General features: G+C 36.0%; 1 protein-coding gene across 14 annotated transcripts in view; it reads right to left on the reverse strand.

Annotated features, from left to right (window-relative positions):
- Nucleotides 1-24,880, reverse strand: part of SOX6 (SRY-box transcription factor 6) — a 371,963-nt gene that overhangs the window by 17,154 nt on the left and 329,929 nt on the right. For all 14 annotated transcript variants that reach the window (XM_048947792.1, XM_048947789.1, XM_048947795.1 and 11 more), the window contains one exon: nucleotides 16,469-16,577. In XM_048947792.1, coding sequence (XP_048803749.1) covers nucleotides 16,469-16,577 — 109 coding nt within the window. The remainder of the gene's footprint in view (nucleotides 1-16,468; nucleotides 16,578-24,880) is intronic.

The following is a 24,880-nucleotide window of genomic DNA, read 5'->3' on the forward strand; positions in this document are numbered from 1 at the left end:
ACTGGTTGTATAGGTCTGATCACATTTGGAGCTGAACGTCTTAAAGTCACATCTGCTTCACTTGAATTTAAATGTGCCATGGAACATTCAATCACATATATGTAAGGAAACTCTTCGCTTTCAATAGGTACACCACACATAGCATAACAAAACTTCAGAAAAGTGGTGACAAGCACTCCAGCTTCTCCATGTGCAGTGGCTTTACCGTCCCCCAGTGTTCTGTAACTACCCACCCACATGCATGTAAACTGCAGTTTGGTTTTTGAATGCAGTCAGTCCTGCTGCTTGGCCACAAGAAGTAAAGCATCATAAGAAATTCAGCATTCAAAGGATGGAGTGGGAGCTCTAGAACTAGTTAACACAGAAGAAAGAGCTAACAGCTTGTATAAGGCCTGATTTCCACGGAAAAACTTCTGCATGATGATAATAACATATGTTTACAGAGCTAGACTTTACTACAACAGAAAGGTAAAAAGACCTTTCCCACAATAAGAAAGTGACATACATAATCTTAGGCCTCATCAAACTGGTCAGTAATTTAATTCCTTGAAAAGCAAGGTACTTAATAACAAATTAGCACAGCAATACGTCTTCTTTTTTTATGTCTTTTTGTGTGTCTGTGTGTGTGTGTGCACGTCTGTGAACTATTACAGACTCAGACATTTATTTCATGTTTGCAAAAAAGAAAAAAAGATATTTCTTTACACTAAGTAGTGATGTACTAATTTCAGTGACTAACTTAAAAGATTTTAACTGTACAAAAACTAATTTACTATAAAAACACTATATCTCAGATACACAATTTAAAACTTTCTGTATAGGAAATCCATTTACATGAAAAAAGTCCTAAAATACAGGATGCATGACTAATACACTACCTTTTTGCCACCATGTCCACAGTACATTAATTTAATTTAAAATGCACTGACCATACAGGATAAATTCATTTTGCTTTACACAGTGTTGACAGCCATGTTTATTGTGCAGTGAAATGTAGTGTCGTTTCAAGCTGACTGTATCCATCAACACAGGGCAATATGCTGACTACTGGGCCAGATGAAGACATACATTACTCTGAGAGCAAAACATTCATATACAGCAGTGTCTTCTCCTGAGGATCACCACGGTAATTTATGATGCCTCCAGTGCCATTACTTTATAACTGACACCAATTTGGCAATTTGTATACTAACATGCATGCATATAAAAGAAGTCAAGTTTGTGGCAAATGGAAGATGCAAAACTATTTCAATACTATTCTAAGATAAGGACCATGCAAAATGTGTTCAGCGCTTACAGGGGACTACAAATGCAGTTTTTTACTGCAGAAAGAAACAGTAGTTTTGTTGAGTGACAGAAGATCTGGATTTGCACCATTTCAGGGGTGTGTACAGTTCATGAGGCTTTGTTCATTTTTTGTCAGATGGCTTGCAATGTGCATGTCAAAGATATCATCTTTTAAGAGACAGTCTACCTATTGTGAAACTATAATAGGTTATAAACATGTAAGTCAACACTGAAACATTTACTGAGATAAATAACTGCATAATTTGAGAAAGACTGTATTACATACTGGTCATTCCATCTTTTAAAAAATATTGTAATATTTTAAATAGTATGTGGGCAATTAAGAAGTTGGTAATAAATCTAAAAATACGTATTTTTTAAAATTAAAAAGTAATTTACTATTCAGCTTTTATACTCATAACAAAGAAGATGTATTTGAACTTGTAGGATGATTTTCCATCTTTGACTTTTTGAAAGGTAGTTATTCATGGTGGCAAAGGAGTTTGTCTTTAGCCTTTTTTAACAAAGTTTTGGCATAACCTGGTAATGGAGGCACAGAGTATTTTTTCTAGGAGATTACTGGCTGATTTTTTAATCTGGATATAACTTAGGTAGGAAGAAAAAAAACACATAAGCAAAGTATTTTAAGAGGAAGGTTATGTTACAAAATGATTCTTACTTAAAGTAATAAATTACAAACATCCCAAGAAGGCCAAGAAGTTCTGGCTGCATCTGCTTTAAGCAAGTCCATACTTGAAGGAGTTGAAAAAGCAGCCAAGAAGTTGATGTTCTCTGTACTTGATCTCTAGGGGAATATTTGCAAGTTGACCCATAGGCCATCACAAAAGCATCTGCAAAATGAATTTCTGCAAATAACTGAAATAGTATAATCTCTGTGTTCTTCTAAGTATCTCAAAGCTCCAGAATTATACTCAGCTTGTAAAGCTGAATTATATGAAAATACTTTTGTTAGCATGAGATTCCATGAGGAGAGCCAGAAATTCTCAGTATCTTCTAAGGTTAGAAATGAGGCACTAATGATATAAAAAGCACATATGCTGAGTGAGCTCTTTCAAGTTGAAACACATAAGAACAAGCTTTCAAACTGCACAGTTGTTCTTGGGTACTTCATTCTGTCATTCAGGTATTTAAACAGCATCATGTCCTACATAAACAACTTAAACAGGCATTACAAAGTATGGGTTTTTTTCTTACTGTGGAAGTGATAATACTGACAGAGATGCCTGAAATTTAAAAAAAAATTATATATATATGACTGTAAAGTTGTATGTGTTTCACACCTGTCCTTTTTGAAATGTTTCCTGAGACAGTTAATAAATAATAATCCCAAAATACTAGATAAAACAAAGGACATAGTACTAATGAAGGGTGAGAAGAGAGGACAACACTGGCAATTGTCTTTCTATGGCAACTAATGGCTACCTGATAGTTCTGCAGTCCATACTGCAATTGTGGAAGGAGAATTTAGATTTCAGAATCAAGACTTTGGTTAGGATTCAAAATTATTGCAAAAGCAGTACAGTTTGGCTGCCCTAATGGCTTAGTTGGCAAAGAAATCTACACTTTGGCCTAAAGACTCGAGCTATCCTCAAAGTGACACTTTTAGCTTCCAAGGGTGTGGACTGTCTTGCTTCCTAGTTCCCTTGCATTTATTCAACTTGTCGTGACTTAGATGATTTAAAGCTAAAATCAGATTAGACAAGAATGATCATTTCTTGTGGGTATATGGCAATCAACTCCACTGTGGGAGCTGGATTCCAGACTAGCATCTGGGAACAGCATTGGGCCAAAGAACAGCATAGAATGAATCTAAAAATGTTACGGCTTCATTGAAGTAATTTCTAACAATATTTTTCTTCCAAAAGAGATTGACTGTTCTCTAGTGCATAGGCAAGAACTCACAGCTTTTGAAAGGGAAAAGAATCTGCATCATTTTCCATGAATGAAATGCTAAGAAATACATAGTAACAATTGATACATTATTTATTTATTAATTCCTGCTTTTATCTTAGTTTCTCACCTTGTAAAATAACAAGAATTTTAGGAAAGGCACCATTTCCCTGAAATGTTGGCTACATAAGAGTTTATCCTCATGTACTTAATGGCATGGGATTTCACTCTCCATTTTCTATGTCACTTACCAAAACAAAACCTCAGATCCAGCCTTTACTTCTTACCAGAATGCAAATAACGTTTACAGTGACAGAGAGGAGCAAAAGAGGTTGAGAAAAAGATGAAGAAAGATTGAGAAAAGAGACAGCAAAGAGACGGAGAGTTTCACCAGTCCCTCTGTTATTCTTTAATTACTCTTCACACTCTGGCCATTGATTCATATTTGAAATGACACATTTCCTTTGAATCCCCTCATATAATGAATATTTGGCTACTCTAGAAAATATACTGCATACCATCTTCCATAAATACATATATACAGATAGGATATACAGAAATAAAGGCAGTCTTCCTAGCTTCCTAATGTGAAAGTGATTGGTTAGCAGTAGAGCTCATATCATCAGTTATTCAGTAAGCTGAGATGATATTTTTGTCTACTCTGGAAAGAACTGATCATGATCAGTTGGGCAGAGAATGGCTTGAGAGCAGCCCTGAGAAGAAGGATTTGGGAGTGTCGAATGATGAAAGATTCAATATGAGCCAGTAATGTGTGCCTGCAGCACAGAATGCCAATCGTATCTTGGGTTGCATCTCGACCAGCAGGTTGAGAGAGGTGATTCTGCTCCTCTACTCTGCTCTTGTGAGACCCTGCCTGGAGTACTTCATCCAGTTCAGCATAAGAAAGATATAGATTTGTTGTAGTGGGTCCAGAAGGGCCACGAAGATGATCAGAGGGCTGAAGCACCTCCCATGCAAGGACAGGCTGACAGAGATGAGGCTCTTCAACCTGGAGAAGAAAAGGCTCTGAGGAGACCATATAGAGGTCTACCAGTCTACCAGTAACTGAAGGGGGCCTACAGGAAAGAGGGACTTTTTATAAGGCAGAAAGCAACAGGATGAAGGGACATGGTTTTAAAGGGTAAGAGGGTAGATTTAGACTAGATATCAGAAAGAAATTCTTTACTGTGAAGATGGTGAGACACTGGAACAGGCTGCACAGTGAGGTTGTGGATGCCCCCTCCCTGGAAGCATTCAAGGCCAGGCTGGACGGGGCTTTGAGCAACGTGCTCTAGAGAGATGTGTCTGTGCCTATAGGAGGGAAGTCGGAACTAGATGAGCTTAAGGGACCTTTCCAACCCAAACCATCCTATGATTTTATGATTCTATCTTCACAATATCTGGTTCTGTCTGTGTTAATAAAACTAGCACTGCTAGTAGCTCGCATATCAGAAACTAAAACCTAATGAACATGCAATTAAGAGTCTCTCTTTCACTACTAGAGATGAATTACTCATAAACATGGAAATGCAGTAAGAGCAGGAAGCATGAAAACCTGGCTCGGCAGATCCCCTTTCCAGCTCTTAGCAAGCAAACAGACACAGCCTTTCTGAAAGTTACTGCAGTATTTAAAATCAAATAGAAAAATGCAAATCTGGGTTGAAAAGAATGACACACACACACACCAAAAGCTTTGGAAAATTTAGATTAATAATATATCTATTTTTTAGCTATTAAGCTCGAAGCTTTTTCCAAGTTAGACAAATTACTACTTCACTTTAATGTAAGACTTTTAACAGGGTTAGAGTATCTCTTATATTTGTTTTGTCCCTTGCCTGCTTGTAACGTGTTGTGTTTTTTACATCCTCACCCATACTCATAAGACTTTCTGATTCTGTAGTAACAGAAAGAGAGGTAAAATAAATGTGTACCTCATGAACTATTGTCGTTACTGGCATGTCTTGTCATCACTATGCAAAACTAACACCCATGTGGAAACATGACCAGCTGCCCAGCAGGGATGCCTGTAGTCATACAGAGACAAATATTCTGCAGGGAAGTGTCTGTTCATCAAGCTGCTTTCATTCCAAATGCTAAACAAATATTATTCAGGCGAGATTCGAGGTCCCAAAATGTCCTATAAGCTGCATGTCAGTGAACAAGGAGGGGATGAAAACTGAGAAATACATGAGTGATTCATGAAATAGTGCAATATTTAAATGCGCTCTGAAGTATTTCACCTGTAAAGTTTCTGAAATATGCTAAGTGAATACTAAGAGTTGAGAATATAATGTAGCAGAGGTTAGCTACATGTTCATGTAACACTCAGTTATGATAAGGCTTCTATTTTTCCTGTTAAGAGACTCATTCTCTTTAAAGCATCAACAAGAAGAACTAAGAGGGAATTCCCTAAGGTCAGCTCTGAGGAAACATAAACCTCTAATTCAATAACTCTGCTACTGCACTGAAAAAGGCCTTATTATTGCAACATCCATATGGAGTCAATTGGACATTAATGACTAATCAATCCCTCCCCTTTCTATTCTACTTATAGTGTCACAAACCATGTTTAGATTAGCCCATTTCCTGCTTAGGATCGCTCAAGATGTCTTTTGTTCTTTCAGGGCTGGCCTGATGGAGGCAGCTTAAACAAACACACGACCCAAGTGGTGCAGGAGTTATAAACTGCCATATGTGAATGAACAAAGGGGCCATACTAAAGCCTTTTGTGGTATTTGTTAATGTTTTTCATCTGAGTTTAAAAAGACCTAATGACTTTGCGGTGAGCTGATGCATGTGGCTCGTGGCTTTGCAAAATGAAGGAAATTCTACCCAGTTATATATCAGCATATATTTTCCAAAGTGCCTTGTTTTCAGTTTTGGTGACAGTGAGTTTACTTTTTTAGTACATTTGTTCTACATATGGAAGCAAAATTCTTAATCTCAGTTAAAACACAGCAACAGTTTTCACAGCCACCCTCACAACCTGCATGTACGTCTACCCCCATTTGAAAGCCAGGAGCTAAAATTAATAGTGAAATACATTCTGGGTGTAAAATCAAATCAACTGTTCTAGGCATACTGGTAGCAGCTCACTCACCAGTGTTCAAAGCTGAACGGTTACTTGGGTCATATTAAGGGCTGAAACAATATTTCTAAACAAGCTATTATCACATTCATACTGTGCAGCCAGCCATGCCCAAATCTATATCATTTAAATGAATCAAGGCCAATAAATGCAACTATTTTCTTGATGGCTTACACAAACAGTTTAAATTTGTTGACCACAATTGATGGTAAAATTAACCCTTATAGAAATCAAGGAGAGTACAGCTGAAACAATGAAATAATCTTAAATTTAATGGAATATTAACACAATTAGCGTGTAAGGACTGACCTAAAAGCTCTCAATGGCCAACACAGCTCCATTTGTGCTGTAACACAAGAGTATGAAAAGTTACTCTCTGGAGATCCATGAAACTGGGATGAAGTAGCAACCTCCTCTACAGATTTAGGGAGGAATTTAAGTGTCATAACATTTTTCAATCATGTGCCACTTGCAGACTTCAAGATCCTTCACAGATAATTAATTAAATGCTAACAATAGATATTATTGACAGAAAAAAATGTGAAACACATGTAAGTTCACAGTTACTCAGCCTAAATAATGACATCAGAAGCACAGGATTGCCAGTCATCAAGTCTAAATAATAGTTTACATCCCCACAGACACAATTCTTGTGTCTCTTTGGTATTTCATTCTGTACTCAGGTGAGGAAAGTAAAGTTCCACGGAAAGATAAAAAGGGACAAAACTCTCATGAGAACTATTGCTAATAATTATCATTATTGTCTGGAAAAAAAAAAAGATTGATACTGCAAATTGTGTTTTTTATTGCCAGCAGAAAGCTTTAGTTTTCCGAAATTACTGATAGTCAGAGCAGTACAAAGAACAGTGTCTTTAACATAAATGTTCTCATAAGAGACGCAGATTTATTGCCAGTGGAGCTGTTACCTACATAATTTCAAATTTCTCCTGACATGACAGTGTCACCTAGAATATCTAGAAAACATGATACTAATTCTAAAACACAGAAATTAATTTTGTAATCTTCAGACATCCCTAGCAGTTTTGAAGAAAATCCTGCCTGAGCAAGGGCTATGGGACAAGATCTGTTCATATTTCAGTCAATGCTTTGTGTTTGTTTTTTTTTAAATGGAGAAATGACAGACAGGAATTCACCGCAGAGGAAAAGGCAGCTTGACTTCATATTTGATGGATGCATTGTTCAAGGTGTGGCTGAACACTGTTAATGAGCAACTTTGCTTGCTGCTTTGTAGCAAAACAATGAATTTCAAAAGCGTAGATATAATGTGATTTTTAAAATGGATTTATGTTGAACATTGAGAGAGAGCTTTACAAAGCCACCTCCTTCAAATTGTGTGATATTCATGAAATACAGAAAACTTTGCAAAAGGTTTTAACATGTGTTGGAATCACTGCAATTGTGGCACATATCCTGGGTTAAATCTGTAATTGAATTTGGCACCTTCCAGCATATGCAACATCATTCTTTGTATCAATACAACTAATTCCCTTCCAACCAGTGTTTGCTGTTTTCACTTGTCATATCATGTCAGTAATTAGACTGCAAGGACCTAGGACTTGGGTATGCATATGCCATTTTTTCTTGCCTTTCACAAGCAGCTGAAATTATAATAATTAATAATAAAATTAGTAAATAATATGTCACAAAGGGAGAGAAGCAAAAGCAGCACGATAAAAGTTGCAATTCCACGAGTAACAACAAATGTTAGAAGAAACTGTTAAGGCTCATTTTTCAAATATTCTGCACCGGCATATTTGGGTCTTGCGAGTGAAGCCACAATGTATTTTTACAAATAAGGCATGTCCAAATATGTTGCCACAATTATCTGATTTGGATTTTAAAAAGATGGGGGATTTGCCATGAAATAGGGACTAACACGAAAAATTACAAATGACCTTTTAGAAAAGCTGCACTTCCTGTGAAATTATAGCTACCCAATCATAAACATAATCATTTAATATTTGCAGAAGCTGTGAAGGTACTGCAATGCCCACCCCACAGACATTTTGGATCACCAATTCTCTAAAATTAAACTACAAATGAAGAAAATATTGTCCCCTTGCTACTTAGTTTTATAGAAAAGACTTGCTTAGTAACTTGGCATGTCTATGTGGAAAAAAAGCAGATGTTTTTAAACATGTCTCTATTGCTGAGATACTAAGGTTCTTGGAGGAGAAAATGGCATACAGGTTATATTTAGAAAAATAGAGAGCTGTAAAAAGAAGAGAATTTGTCTGGAAGCTGCACAGTGCTCTTTCCTTAATGTATTAATATCCCCGCCCTGCTTCTTTACTCAAGGAGGTAAGAAAAATGGGCAAGATTCCCCCTCCTCCATAGAGCACAATAGTGGATTTCTCCATCAGCTGAAAAATCACTTGTCCCTGAAAATTTCATACCATTTTAAGCAGCTTCAGCCTCCTTTTTCAATATTGTATCACAACAAAGATATGTACAGAGCTATAAGAATCAGGACCATGGGTTTTTTGACGCCTGTGGTGGCTGTACATGGACTTCAGAGTGTTAAACAGTGTTTTAAACCACTGAACTACTATATTTAATTTTTCACTCACTCCACTTAAAAGTAGCTAAACAAATTGACTGATGCTTTCAGCATTTGTGACAATAATTTTCTCATGGGCAAAGATTTTCTGTACAAAACTGCAGCCCACAGTTTTACAGCTTTGTTCTAAATTCCTGAAAAAAATTGTACTGTATAATGGAAACTGTGACAAGCTTTAACTGTAACTGTATCTGTGGTAATGGGCACCCCTGAATAAAACTGGGTATTGTAACAGTGGTTGTACAACATTAGAAGTGATAATTAGAATTTTTAAAATAAAAATGCTATTCTAAAAGAATCAATTACTGTAACACAGAAACAGCAAATGAAAAAGCCTGATCTTTAGCAGTCGGAAAAAATACCTCAGACAGCTGAAAATCAAAAGGTAACACTCACAGAGAACATCCAAATTTATTATGCTGAAAGTCAGAAGCATAATACATGTTTAATATTAGCGTCTTGAGAGGAGTAGGTTTCAATGCAATAGGAAAAACCAGTCCACACACCCTCAGCTCAGATTTTTCAGTCCTCAGAGTGGGAGTTCCCTCTGTAAAATGTTATGGGGTTGCTGGCAACAAGCTTCATAAAGCGATTATCATCAGAAAAGTGATGGGATGGTTCTTAACAACAGAAGGTCTTATTCCTATCCCGTTTGCAGGCATTGAGTTACTCCAGGGCTGAGGCACTGAACCTCATCCAATACAACTGAAATTCTGTGCCTAAGTCCTTTATCACAGATTCCTGATCTGAGTTATTCTGAAAAATATGAGTGTATCACTGAAATTTCAGGCGCAATCAAATAGATTCATATGTGTTAAAAGCAGCAACTGCAGTGAATAAAAGCCACATTTAGAATCTGGTCTAACTAATCAATTGTGATTTAAATATTACAGATATGCTTACGAGAAATTTTTTTAAAAGTCCTATAACAAGAATTCAGAGGAGTACAAATTCTAGTGCTTAAGCTTACTGCACTCTCTCTGGAAACACTTCTTTGTTTTCAGACAGCTTTCACTGTTTTCTGATTTTCATCTTTCCCTTCTCAACTGCCATGGCAACTATTACAAATATTTATGTGCGACAAATACTGGCGTGGAGAGGCATTCTTTCCTCCAGTATTTATGAAGCGCTGTCACAAAAGTAGGCGATGCTTTGTCATGCATGTACTACCTTCTGTTTACACCTCTGCATAGGAGGGTGTTAAACAAGTTACCTCACGGGTTTGGACTGTGTTGGCAGCCTGCCAGGATTGATCTGCCTGCAAAAATACAGTTCCCTTTCACCTACCTCTTCAGCCGATCAAAGCCAACCTCCTTTGGAGTTAAGAAGGAACTGTCTCGTCCTTTTCTATAAGCGGTTTTTTGCTGTCGGGCATACGTGAGCATGTTGGAGATTTAAGTATATGATAGAGGTACTCCTTTAAGAAGCAATGATGTGCTTTTTTTCTGAAGAGATTTGCAAAATGCAGGCACTTGTCACAATGCCTGCTCTACTGCTAGGACAGCAGAAATTAAGTTTTGACATAAGGACATTTTTGGAGCTGGACAAGGTGGCAGCTTCTCTTCACCCTTAGGTTATCAGCCTTGTACTACTTCTGTTAATCCTTTTTTGTGTTTGTCATGTTTCTCCTCGGAAGGCTAAAAAACTACCTTCCACATGGAAAAGATTGCCTGTGTTCCTCCAGTTAGCTCATTCCTCTCCTCCATCAGTGACTCGTGTTCAGTGCTACTCTGCTGCCACTGCAACCCCTCATCTGCTCCCAGCATTCTGAAAATGGGTTGAATCTGTGAAGATTCCTAACACCATTTCTTCTCTTTCATTCAATTTCCCTTGCTTTTGGTCTAACATTATCTCTCCTTGTGGTACACAGTGCCTTGAAATGTGGCTAGCTAAAGTCAAATCCGCATGGCAGTAATGGCAACATTGAGCAAATCCTCAACTCTGTATGCTGGTCAGCAAATGCACTGTCTGAAATGAGACAGAACTGTACTCTCACGCTTAATACTGAATAGGAATAAAAGTACAGTTGAGCTCATGCTCCTGTATGACAATCTTGGGTTCAACTCCAAAATCAGGTTCAGACCAAAACCTGCATAGATCTGAATAGGAATTTATAAAATTAAGCTAGAGCTTACTAGCAATTAGCCTGTTACCAATGGTTATGCACCGTGCAATCTCCATTTGGCTTGCCTTCAACCTTTTCGATGAGTGGTCAAAAATACCATGGTCAAACATGTAAGGCTTAAAGCTACATTTCAAACAGTGACTTGGTATATAGAAAAATACAATCTTTAAACCAGGGAATCTACACATAAAAGTAGGAGACAGCAGGTGGTGAAAGGGTGGACATATGCACTGAGGACACAGGCACTTAAGAATCTTATTTGACTAGAAGATGGTCTGGTACCAAGCCCAAGCTGCGGGCTCCAAGATACATCTTAATGACCGACTTAACATCTAGCACCTGTGTTCATAGCAATGGTGATCTTTGAGAGATTTTGAAAAGTAACAGCCTAATACAAGAATAAAGTAAATACAGAGATAAAGCATACAGGCATATCCCACAGTTTTATTATAATTTTTTTTTTCTCAACCAGTAGAAATGGACCTATTCCTCCTAACAGTGGATCATTGCTTAACACACTGGCAGACTAGTATCAAAGGAAGAAGCAGCAAGTGGTAAGCAAAACTTACAGTCTCAGAAAGACTATCACATAATAGATAGAACAAATGAAAATATCAAAACAGGACTCAGAAGAAAAGCGCTTTGTGTATTTTGTCCCATCTTATGAGGCCAAATATTTAACTAGTAAGCCCCTGATTCTAATGCATAAATACAAACGAACACTGAACTTGGAACAAAATGTTAATGCTAATATGGCATTTTCATCTGTTTCCAGTTGCTTTATGAAAGTGAATTTGGCTTCACAATGCATCTATTTTTTTCATATTGGAAAACAGGACACAGAGAAGTTATTTCTCTTTTATAAAATCACATAGTGAGGCAATGGCAAAACAATAACATTCAGATGTTGTTGCCCTGAGCCCAAGATCCAATCAAGAAAACCATATTTAAACAGATCCAATTCTTTGGCAGGAATGATGATCAGATCTTGATGGAATTTGAATCTCTACAACTGGTGAAGGAAACTACACTGCAACCTAAGTTAAGGTAAAATCAGTAACTGTCAACAGAAACATTAAGTCTCTTCTGCAGATTACTATCTACTACTAAGCAAAATCTTAGCATATTTCCTACAAATTTTCCATAGCATTTCACCACAAGCATAAAAAATAGAAGGATTGTTAAACATAGAGTACGTTACACATGCATGAGATGTATGTGGTTCATTAGAAGCAGCACCATCACCAACACTGAAATGAATTTCTTTCTTAAACATGAACCAACAAAATGTATTCAGAACATCCAAGGTTCTAAGATAAAATGACTAAATATGTTAGGCTCCCACACCTGGAATTTAACAATGACTTCTTGCCTATATTCTACCACATTCTGGTTGGTTGATGTATGTTAGAAGAGGAGCTTTAGCTACGGACAGATTCAAAGCTGACTCAGTGTGGCCCACGCTGGTTAGCTTATACCCCCGTACCTAACAATCTCAAATGCTCAAAATTATGAAGCTGCCTACACAAATAACATTTCCTTAAAAATTATGGAGAAAAAACATCTTGCTTAGCTCTATACCTGGCTATTTATAATTTCACATACCAGTTGCCAAATGTTTATGAAAGTCTCAAATCATGTTGTTGGTTCTTTTTTAATTTTGACAACTACAATTGTACTATACACTTTAATATGACAACTTAGATTTCCAGGTAATGGTGCACTTCTAGGAGCTGGGAATTGTTCATCAAATGGTCACAGTCAGCAGCAATGTTTCTGTATACAGTCTGAACATGATTTTTAATATAGATAGCCCAGCCCTGATGGTAACTAAGGAGGAAATAGAGATGTTGGTTTATGTCATATTTAATATAAAATTCTTATAGATGATTATCAGGCCTCCATTTAGATTAAGTTAGGTCACTCAGAATAATACAAGCTTTGAATACAGCTTCATATGCAAATTCATCTCTGAAAGGAGAACTGGTTGCCATTGGTCTAAAAAATGTTTCGCAAACTGGTCAGGGATAACAAGTACAAGGCCTGATGTTCCTTCTGCAGTGTCCTTTCAGATTTATGTCTTATAATTTCATAAAATCCAACGTAAAGAATGTTAAGACTTCTCTGATAATTCATGTTTTTAAAAATTACACGTGTAGTTTCAAATTGTGATCAATAATCAAATACCACAAGCACTCCTAGAATTAAAGGGAAATGTGACTCAGATCATGTCAGAGTCAGATCTCTGCCATACATTATAGATAAGAAATAAGGAGTAGACAGAAATCATTGCTACATACTTTTACAAAGGAACTCCATAAACCAAAAAGCTTGCTGATGTTTCTTGCAACAAATTACTTGAACCTTAAAGGCTGTGTCAAAGCTATGAGACCCAGGAGCACTTCCCAGATCTTGTCTGTCTTGGCTGCATGCTGAGATGATACAGACATGTACCATGTCTCTGCACACTAAGTTTCCTTTGGAAATGCAAGTGCGCAGGTAGACAAGGAGTGGAACTGTAGAACTGCACTCCTACAGCTCCCTTGGTTCACATCAGCAAGGGATAAGGATGCAGTTCAAACTGCTTTTCTTTGTAGTTTATTGCCAGCAGTGCAACTAAACTTGGACTCTTTTGCTCAGGAACTTCTTTGTATCCTTCCCCCTAAAAAAAAACCTTCTACAGATAGTTAATATGTCTTTTCTAAATATAATATATTTCATAGTTTTGAAGTTTGAAAATTCTAGTGACTGAAGTAAATGATATGAATGATCTAATAGCCCTGCACTCACTGTCACCAATTCATTTGGACCTCATACATCTGATGAAAAAAGGAAGGGAGTCTAAAGTTGGTCACCAGTATGTTACTTCAGAAATGTTTATATTCTATAAGACTGCATAAAAGTAAACAAGAGAAAACTATCAGCTAAAAGACGTCTATGGCAATGTGTACTCAAATAATATACAAAAAAAACCTGGTAAAGAAAAGATCAAAATTAACTAACGATGACAAAACAGAAAGGAAGGTGTGTGAAATACACCACGTCTTAGAAGGCTATGATGATGAACATTGAATCTTTGACATGCACCAGAGACTGTGACCTCGGCAACACACTACAATGCAACTAAACTCTCTTCTTAGAGGAGTCTGAAGGAAAAGTTTTCAAGTTCCTTAGTAACCTGATGTTGAAGCAGACACACATACACAAGCACAAAATATTGGCAATGTATAAAACACTCTGGGACATAATAGACCTAGGAAGATCTGTAGTATCTTCATGGCAACTGGGAAAAAGTTGTTATATTTGAAAATGAACAGAGCCTGTAGCATGGTATATAACATGAGACGCAACAGTTTAGCTGCTGACATTTCAGCAGGACTGCTTTCAATAGGCTTCTACTCTAAGAGATGCCACATTAGAAGCGTCACCACCTTGCTAGCTTGCCAAAGAAGCAAAACTTGGGTGATATTTTGAAGGTCTTTTTTATATCCAGCTAATGTCTAAGTTCACCTCGTCTATAACTAGAAGGACAAATGAGCAGCTCAGTTTGAAATCCTGCCAGTGTTTTTCACATCTCAGCAGAGGTACTGGCCCAGCACCCCTTTTCCAGAGACATCTATTGGCTGCTAAACAAAGTATGGAAATCTGAATCCATTCATGAACTCAGATTTCCCACGTGGCAACACACCATACCTCAAGCTGCCCCACCAGCTCTAGAAAGACACTGTCCTTAAACTGGCACACATCACCATATCCTGGTGTACCTATGTCAGAGTTTCATTGTCCACTATCCAGTAAAAAGAGAGGCGGTTGGTATCATGAGGTCTATAAGGATACTAACTTAATAATACCAGAAAGAGGACGGTTGAATTGAACGAAATGATTTAAACTTAGACAGTTGACAGATACTTTGGAACCAATAACTGTGTATGTATCTGTAAGTATCCTGTTGCAACTTTTCATCCCAACTACGGAAAAAAATATTCTTCAAGATGTTGTAACATGAGACGTTGCAGAAGGATGGGAACTCCTTCTCAATTCAGTTTATAAATAAATGATGAATCATCAAGCACTTTTTAAAGTCCATGCAACTCCAAACTCTATTTTCCAGAAGGAGAAAAAAAAAAAAAACAACACAAAATCTGAAAAATTGTTGGTTTTATAATGATCTATTACAAAATATGTATATATACACATATACACACAGGGAACATATGAAATGTTTCAATAAGTTGTTAGCCTCCTAATGAATATTATTTGTAATAAACAATTGATGAGCTTCAATCACTACCTTATCTTACTGTTATGGTGAACAGAAAGCTTGATTATGAAAATTTACTTTACATTAATTGTTTAAGCAAAGACACGAAGGCTCATGCTCATAGGACATGGCAGTTCCACCTGACAAGCTTTAAGCCTATAAGTAGGAATATTTTGCTCAAGTAAATTGGAATGTTTCTATTCTTCTATACGGATGAGTCAATACAGGAACGTCTTGGATCTCAACACTGCATTGTGTACATGTATTTGTTCTAGGCTGTATAGATTTACTGAGGAAGAGTAAATTTAAAGATTTAAGGACAATGTATTTCAGTTGGCAATGAGCGTTTTAAGTTGTTTTATCATAGGTATATCACTACTTGTAAAGAAAAGGTAGCAATTACATGTGCTGTTGTTTTCAGACTTCCAAATGAAAGGAAAAATTGTGAGGCCTTGTCTAGACCATATATTTTTGGGTCACTGAGATAATAACAAAATATGCATTCAGATGAATATTTTCTATACAGAAAACATTAAAGCATTTTTATCAGACAAATTCTGTCTATATTTCAAGAATAATTTTAAAATAGCCCTACTTGTCAACAGTCACAAGGTTATCTTCTTTTGATCCAAGACAAAAGTTGATATTTGGATATCAACAGAAAATAATTAGAGATATTTTAACTTTTTCCTGATGAACAGTGGTATAACTAGAACTTGTTAAGTTAAAAAAAAAAAAAAAAAGAAAACTGAAGTGGCAACATGGCATTTTTGCTGAGTGGTAGATTAATCTTATTACAGTGACTGGTAGATTTCATATCCACCTACATGCTCTCTTGCAATGCATCATAGGATATTCACTTTCTCAGGTTAAAATCAGTCCTGAGAAACACTGATTTCCACTTGACTGCCTGGCATATTGAATAAATCAATAAAATCTGTGCAAATGCACCGAAGTGTTATATTGTGTACAAGACATTCATATAGAAAAGTGAAATATTTTTACATTATCTTTTGATAGCTGTCTTTATGCAAAGCAGTACTTTCAATGGATCTACCCTTTGCCATGTAGTTACTAAAAAATAAAACAAACAAAGAACAACAACAAAAAAACATGTTGCCCTGGAACAGCTAGAGGGTATGCTGGCAGCATTTCAGCTACACAACCATTCTGTGATGCAGAATTGAATAATCCACAGTAAAAACTGCAACTCACCTTCTGCATCTTCTGGCCTTGTAAGATCAATGACACCAGGGCCCAGTTTTCCATCTTCATTGGGCTTCCCTGTTAACTGTGGGCCTAAATTCTCAAATCTTGTTCTTTCCTGGAAGAGAACAGAAGTAGTCTTAATGCTCTCTGTATGTTAATTCTCTTTGTGTGCCTGTGCATGTATCTATGCAGTGACATGTGCCTTGTTTTTTAAATACCAACAATGAGTGCATTTAATTAGAAATTTAACTCAGAGACCATTTTTTACAGATTCTGAACGTTTGGGTTTATGAAAATCAGTTTTAAATGTGAAACATATACAGAAGCTTTGAAATTATTTTGATCTGCACTGCCATAATGCATAGATGATTGTACATGCAAATACAAAACACACTTGGCAGGAAACAGTACCAATCAATGCTGCTCACTTTGCCTTACCACATATTTCTAACTTAAACTGGAAAAGACAGTCAACGTTTGAGAGATGTAAAAATTTAGAAAGAATTGGTATTAAAAAAAATTAATAGGAAAAAAAATAACACTTCTCCTCACTATGAGAATCAATTTAGCCATCATGCCTAAAAGATAACACAAGTCTAAATTATATGTGGGTTTTTCAAAGACAAGTATTTTAAAGAAGTGATAATAGATGATAGAAATGATAGTATTATTTTGTCTGGGAATTTAAACTGAACCTCTGTGGAAGAGAATTCTAAGGGGTTAAGAGGAGAAAGGGAGAGGGAAGTGGAGGGGGAAGGGAAAAGGATAGTGAAGGGAAAGGAAAAAGAAGTTCTAACTCCTAGGAAAAATAAAATACAAAAAGCTTTTGAAAACTGGAGACTCCATAGGAAAGTTGAAACTGGAAACTGAGAGGCATTTTATGCGTAAACCCAGTTAGCTCTTCCATCAACTACTGGACAAGGTCACTACAACTGACAGTGTAGAACTGCCCCACAATAGTAGTCTCTGTAGTGCTGCATATCAGTAGCAAAGCATTCAATGGTTATCATTAATTTAGCACTCTCATTTGAAGGAACATAACATGTTTTCCCTCTTGCCTTGTTGTTACCTCTTCAAACTAAACTTGGCATTATGTTGTACTTGTGAATGAATGAAACCTTGTTGTTCATTACTACGAAACAATATTAAATGTCATGTCAGCTTGAATTTACAGACATGAAATACCAGCTTTCAGCTCTACGAACAGTTTCTCCATGTTATACTTAATGCATTATGCAGAAGTAGAGTGCTGATTGCTGTTCAGTCTATTGTTCAATGACCTAGTTCTGTGCTGTGTATGCAAGACATAAAGGAAAAGACTGTAAGTTTCTCTCCTGCAAAATGGTTAGAAACTTGCAAATGTTTTCATGGACCAAACATACTTGATGGCCTTGACTTCTCATTTCCTCTACCTCCAAATATTTACTTGTATTACCTCTTTATTTTAATAATGCTTCAATATTATGCTTCAATAATAAGACCTATAGCCAAACAGTTCAGGAATTCTTTTGATTCTCCATTCTTTTGATTCCTCCAATCATGGATTGTTATTGCTATTTTTAAATTTGCAGGGGAAGGAAAAAAAGTTAAAAAAAAAACAACAAAAACTAAACAGAATGCTGGACTTGCTGCAACATGTAGCTGAGGCATTTCAGGTACTAATTCAGTTTCTAAAAGTTTATCAGAATTTTCTAATCATGTAACAAAACAGCTCTACAATTGTTATTTACTTAATAATGTATTTTCCTCTGTAAAATCTGTGGTTGATGAAGGAGACTGTGTATACAACAGAACCCATAGGAAAAAAGGAGTTACAAATGAAATGTGACTGCAGAAATGCACTATAATACCTGAGGCCTAATATTGTTCTGAATTACGCTGTGCAATGTAACAATGCATCCTGAATCATCAGGATGGGATCTGTTTTACTGAAAGACAGAATAAAAAAGAAGTTTATCAAAGATTCTGCATCCCATTGTAAAAGGCTGATTTGCAGTTGAGATATAAACAAAGATCAGTACTAAGAAAACAGCTTTTCACGTATATATTTTCTCTTCCAAAATATTTGCACTAAAAGCTTTTTCTAAGGATGTTAACACAGCACCTGCAGTACTCTTAGAAGAACAGCCTTTAAATGCATTTCAGAAGAAATACCTTTCTGCTATAAAAATCAACAGACCCTGCTACATATCAATATGCACATCTGAAATATCTTTCTAGTCATTCATTCTCTTTGATTTTACCAGAAAATATTCTCTTGGAAAAAAAAAAAAAAAAAAAAGAAAAAAAAAAAGAGGAAAAAGAAAAAAATAAAGTTTCTGAAAGAATATCAGTATTTTGACATAGAAGGAGAGAAAAGGAGAATTAAATGATAAGGTTCAGGAACAGCAGAACAAAAGCACTTCTATCATAAAAATACCTGCTCTTGTCAAATAAAGATGTACTTTACAGTTACTGCATAACCTCTTCCTTCTAATTCATGAAAATCATAACAAAGTTAAGTATATTTCAATCTTTGAATACCTTTTAAAGACATTTATGTGATTGCCCTTTTTAACTAAAAATAATCTTCATAAACAACTGTAGCAAAAAAGTCAGTATCTGCACTGGGGTTAGACAAATCCAGAAGAAACATAAAAAAATTGGACAATGTCCCTCAATACTAATCATGTTTTTAACTAGTAGAAGCATTCACAATTCAGTGAAATACAACAAATTCATCTGAAATTTGAGCTCATTCTAAAGAGAACAGTAATTTGAAGATCAATTCTGCTCACAGTATTCTTGTTGCACAGATCACTACTAGATATATTGTTACACCTCTCCTACCTGTACTAATTGAAAATTCTGGTGCTTTTGCAATAAAGTGTGCCACTACAGATAGTGCAAGTGTTTTATTTCCTGTGAAGAAGCATTTTGCATCATTTCTCTTTTACTTTTTTTCTTTTACTGGCTCTGGACCTCATACTGTATAGTCACATTAAGTTTTCCTACTAAAATCTAGGAGAAGGGTTTAGGACATGGCACTGGCAACCTTTCCTCATGTGACTAGACCAACACAGTCACTGAGGGTTCACATAGAAAACCAAAAGCTCTTTCAAGCACAATTCAAATGCTTTGTGCTTCTGTTTATTCTGAACATAGTGCAAAAAGGATCGTGTCTTTAAAATGAGAAAAAGACAAGACTGTTCTTAAGATCCAAATCTTAATTTTCTGTTCTGTGATATTATTAGGCACTTATTTATGCATTGCCAGTCACAAACATGCAGGAAACGTAGAAGTTATTGAAAAAATTCAAGTCTGCTCAACTGTCTTGCAGGACTGTTGGTTCTCTAAGTGCTTTGAAATTATGATGTATGAGGTAGATGTTGCATATTAAATAAAGATATTTAAATTATAAAGCCCCCGTTAGTGAGAGCTGATGAATGTTAAATGTTATGAGACACAAGGCTGTGGCATCCATCATATTCACATATTATCACAGTCAGTGATGGAGCAGCCCCAGTGATGACAGATAGACTGCTAGATAGTTATTCCTTATTTCCAGAGTCACCGAGCAAGCCTATCAACCCCTTTGGCATTATTTTTAGCTTTGCATTAAATTAGCAATTTTCCATCACGTTCTGGCAGAAAGTATCAATTCCTTCTTCATGAGTGGAAGGTAGAATGATTTACTAAAGCAAGGAGAAGAGGAAAAAGGAACAGTTGCCCTTCCTCTGAAAAGGCTGTGAACTTCAAATGACTAGAAACAAATATAAAATTGTGATCTCATGAAAGAACAGCAATGAAACAGTAAGCACACAATAATGGCTTTTCTCTGCACTTAGATAAAAGCTGAATTTTTGATGTGCACAGTATATTTTCATAAAATTTTATATACTATGTTTTATACACTTATTGGCTATTCCATAATAATGTGTGTGCTAACAGTAAAATTGCTCTTAAATTTATGTGTGTTATTTATACGTTCCCACGTAACAATGCTTTTTGTTGTAAAAAATATTCTGTTTATTAATGTAACTTTACAACCACTGCATCCAAGATCCGTGGTAAATTAACGACATTTTTATTATTTTATAGTGTCATTAAATTTTTACTGATCACTCCATCAAACTGAAGCAATAAAGGCCATAATGCAAACTGGGACACTTAGATCAGGGGAGCAGGAAGGCATTCCATATAGTCTGAAGTAAACGGCTTGCTGTAAATGATATTTATACCATCTTTAAGGATGTGAGAATACTTGGACAAGTTTGGCAAAACTGTTTCTGTAGTACTATGGATTGTGTACTTAAATAACAGTTTACTTGCCAGGAAGACAAGTTTTTTCAAACCATATGCGAGAAGATGACTGATTGCATCCATCTCTTGAAAAATAATATATGAAATGTAATAATACACTGGGCACCCCTCCCTTCTGGATTACCAAGACTGATCCGACTATACCCATGCCTCAAATTATTTCAACATGCTTGCTTTTTCCACATCTGAAATGTGTGCTCAGACTGAAATGGAAAATGGCATGCACGCTGATCGTTGTGTGAAAGATTTAAAAAATACATCTTTTTTGCAAACAAATACTTTTTATTTAAGTAGACATGTTTGGACAATGATGTAATACCCTTTATTTCAGTAGTCTAGCATGGAAGCAGTTGCCAACATTAATTTAAAGAGCCAGTTTCTCTAAAATGAATTAATATGGGTTGTTCACCGAAGCCGCAAAGTGTATGACTGAAGGGATATTATTTCTTCTGAGGACAGTAGTTTAGTTGGAATGACTACAAATAATTATCACATGTTGTCTTTATGTATAAAATATATTTCCATTGAGTTATTCCACACTAAATATTCTAGCAGCTTATTTGCTAACTGTTATCTATTCTCTTCACATACCACGGACGGCAAACAACAGGCAAGCAAGCTACTATATTCAAAATATCAGAAGGACATTTTCAGCAGAACACAGAGAAGTTTATTGCTGGCTTGAGTAATGAGGAAGCACAAGATCTTTTTTTTTTTATCCTGGAAAGCCAATATACAAACATCCCAAGCTTTTTGCTTATTCTTACTACTTATTAACAGCTGGGACTGCAAAGTTAAATTGCCCTCCACTTCAAATCTTTTGCAACATCTTGGCACAGCGGGGATAATTACAAATTGACTTCCACCCTTATCTCTGGGTATTTTAGTTATTATGGGTGGGAAGTTTAAACATTAACCTTATTACAACAATGTCAATCATCTTACTGGTGTGCAGGCATGCAATTGCTGGAATTCCTTCGATGGCAAAGTAGATAAACACAATAGTTGCAGTATTGTTACAAGTAAAAGAACGGCAGCCCTATAGAAAGTCCTGTGGATTTTGAGAACTTTGTGGTGAATGCTTAGAGCTCAGTGTATTTTCACCCCCAAACTGCCTCTGTTTTCAGTTTTTGAAGTCCCCTATAATGTTCATGAACTGCTCCAATACTCCCTTTGTATGCTGAACATGCAGCACAGACTATCATATCTGCTGCAGACTAAAGGTTTTTATTATATTACAGTGCCTCAAAACAAACATCCTGCTTGAAAAGGTGGGGTCATTAGGAATGAAAAAAGTCATCAGGTCCCTTTGTAAAATACAGTATTTCATCTTAAAGCATGACTGAAAAGTAAGAGATTAAAAGCAGATAAAGGGGAACGTGCATGGTTTTTTTTGTTGTTGTTTGTTTTTTTTGCCTGAGTGGCATGCTTCAGCTGGCTTCCACATGACAACATTGTATACACAAACCCATCACAATGAGAAAATATTCCAAAGTTCCTGAGTAACATAATTTCATAGTGATGGCCACGATACTGTCCTTTCTTCTTTAAGACATATTCAGTAGCCAAAATTGAGAATTGCAAAATAATCAGAATTTAAAGCATCAAGAAAAATGTTTTGAAGCTGAAGTGCTAAAGGACAAAAATTCATCAGATAAATACAAACCCAAACTGTCCACTTCTAAAAAGTCTCTTTAATTCTTTTGGAAATCTGATTTTAAGGAACAGAATGCTAAGAGTCTCTGGATAGCGCAAGCGGTAGCCATCCTGAGCTCTGAAAACAAATAGGGATTTAGATGAATCCCCTGACAACTGGAAACATATACCAGTAAGCCAACAGACTTCAGTGCACTGAAGTTTCCCTTTAAAAAAAGGAGTGTATGAATTTAAGATATTTTTCAAAAGCAAAGGAAAAATAGAGATAGCAAATATTTCCACCCAAGTAGGATATTATGCTCTCCTACTCATGAGGTTTTGACATACCCTTAACTATTGCTGCACTTGCAGGCACTCCTAAGCTATCGATCTGCCCTGGTTAGATTACTTTCAACAGGATTACTGCACTTACTGAGCCCCCTTAACCAAATGCTTTATGTCTTTGTTCATATGGTTTTAATATGGTTTTAACCAATTGCAAGGTTATTTATAAGTTTGCAGCTCCCCAGTAGTTAGAGTTATGAAGCGTTCAGACTTAAGCATATCCAGTTGTGTGGTAACCCAACTACTGCTTTCATGCGGTTTCCAACTTTTTATTCATGCACAAAGGCATGATGCATGGTTGTATCTGAGAACTCTTTGATTAACTCTTTGTTTCAGCAGTAAATTCATGTGGTAGTCTACAGTAAAATTACACGTCAACCAAAATGCAAAGATTTTTCTTTTTAAATCACACGAACTGTGGAATTCTACCTTATACTGATGAGAAGTCATTAGTCTGTGAAAAACAAAAGAGCAATCAATTAAATTAGCAGCTGGTAAATGAAAAACAAACAAGAAAAGTTACTACTCAACGCTGCAGAATTCACCAGAGGTCAGAAAGAGTCCAAAGCCTGGGCTGTCACTTGTTTTCAGAAGAGCTGGATAATTTTACAACTGTTAATAACATTTGTAGTTACACATGCTAAGATAATCAAATCTCATGTTCTAGAGTGTAAGCTGTTCAATTGTCAGGGTTAAGAAGGAATTCCCTCTTTCTCTCTGCTGCTCCCTTCCCTCCTCACCAACATCCATAGATGATTACCTGGGAACCTTCTAGGGAGAGAAGTTAATTTTCTTTTATAACATCAGGTATTGCCCACTATGTTTAAGGGAGAACTGGTGAATAGTTTAAGACTGTGTACCTTGCAACTACAAAGAATTTGAGTGAAACCATTTAGAAAACACATTTTTCTTTTAACTAAGCACATACGTGTGCATTTCTGAGACAGACAGATGAAAATAATCACAAATGGCAACTGACATATACTTCTACCCAAAAACAGTACAGTTGTTTTTCCTGTGCCATAAGGTGACTAATGCAAGCAATTCAGTAGCTACTCTTGGATCTTCAGAATGGCCATTCTTATTTCTAACATCTGAATTACAAGAATAAATACAAAAGCACTTGGCAAAGCACTATTTTTTTCCTTAGCAGAATAAATAAAACATAGGAACACAAATATTTTGCTATATTTCAGTTGAATTTAGCAGACGGTTGAACCTTTCAATTATATCCTCACTTTGATTAAGTTTTTAAAAATACAGACGTTGAAATGCCTTAAAAGCATACGTGAATACTTTTCCAAAATAAAGAGTGCCATAATTGTGTTAAAATATCTGTGCATACTTTCCCAAATTTTCCTGCTTGTCATAAGGTTTCATTAAAAATACTCTCATGCATTACAACTGGGTCAGAATCTAGAAGACCAGAAGTTTGGTTCTTGTCCTCAAAACTGTGAATCTCCTTTTCTCTTAGTCATGTAGTAATACATTCCAGGCTGAAAACATAGCTTTAGCAAGAAGCCACAAAAGTGTAACAACCAGAAAAACTATCCTAAGTTCAGCGCAACGTGCATTTTTTTGTCTGTTTTGGTTTTTTTTGTTGTTTGTTTGTTTTTTTGCTTTTTGCTTTTTTGGAATGGAAAAAAAAGAAGGAAGAAGTCACCAATTTCATTTTCATTGTGGTGTTCTGCAAACCTCAACAGCACAAAGGAAACTCATCTGCCCTCCAGACAAATTTGGGAAAAGAGAGATCTTAAAAAATCCCGTGCACTGACACATATACACATCACTGGCCAGACTTCTCGAGAAACAGTATGATGTTCTTTTATAAACAATATAGAAAATAAGTGTATGAAAAAAGATATATATATGTTTGATTTGAAACCTATAAAAGATAAAAGCATGGCAGCTGTCATCACAGATATTTTCATTCCATTGTTTTAATTATGCAAGGTGCACGTCAGATTTTGTGTCATGATGAAACAGCACTGAAAAAAATGGATAAAATGGTGCAGTAAGCTGTTATCAAGTAGCAATAAATGCATTTTTCCCACTGCAATTTTTCCTACTGTGTCAGTAGTAGTTATAAAGATTTAAAAACAAACACTCTGAATATTCTATTTTCAAGTATTTCTA

This window comes from Lagopus muta, chromosome 6, assembly GCF_023343835.1.
Source record: "Lagopus muta isolate bLagMut1 chromosome 6, bLagMut1 primary, whole genome shotgun sequence".
NCBI lineage: Eukaryota > Metazoa > Chordata > Aves > Galliformes > Phasianidae > Lagopus > Lagopus muta.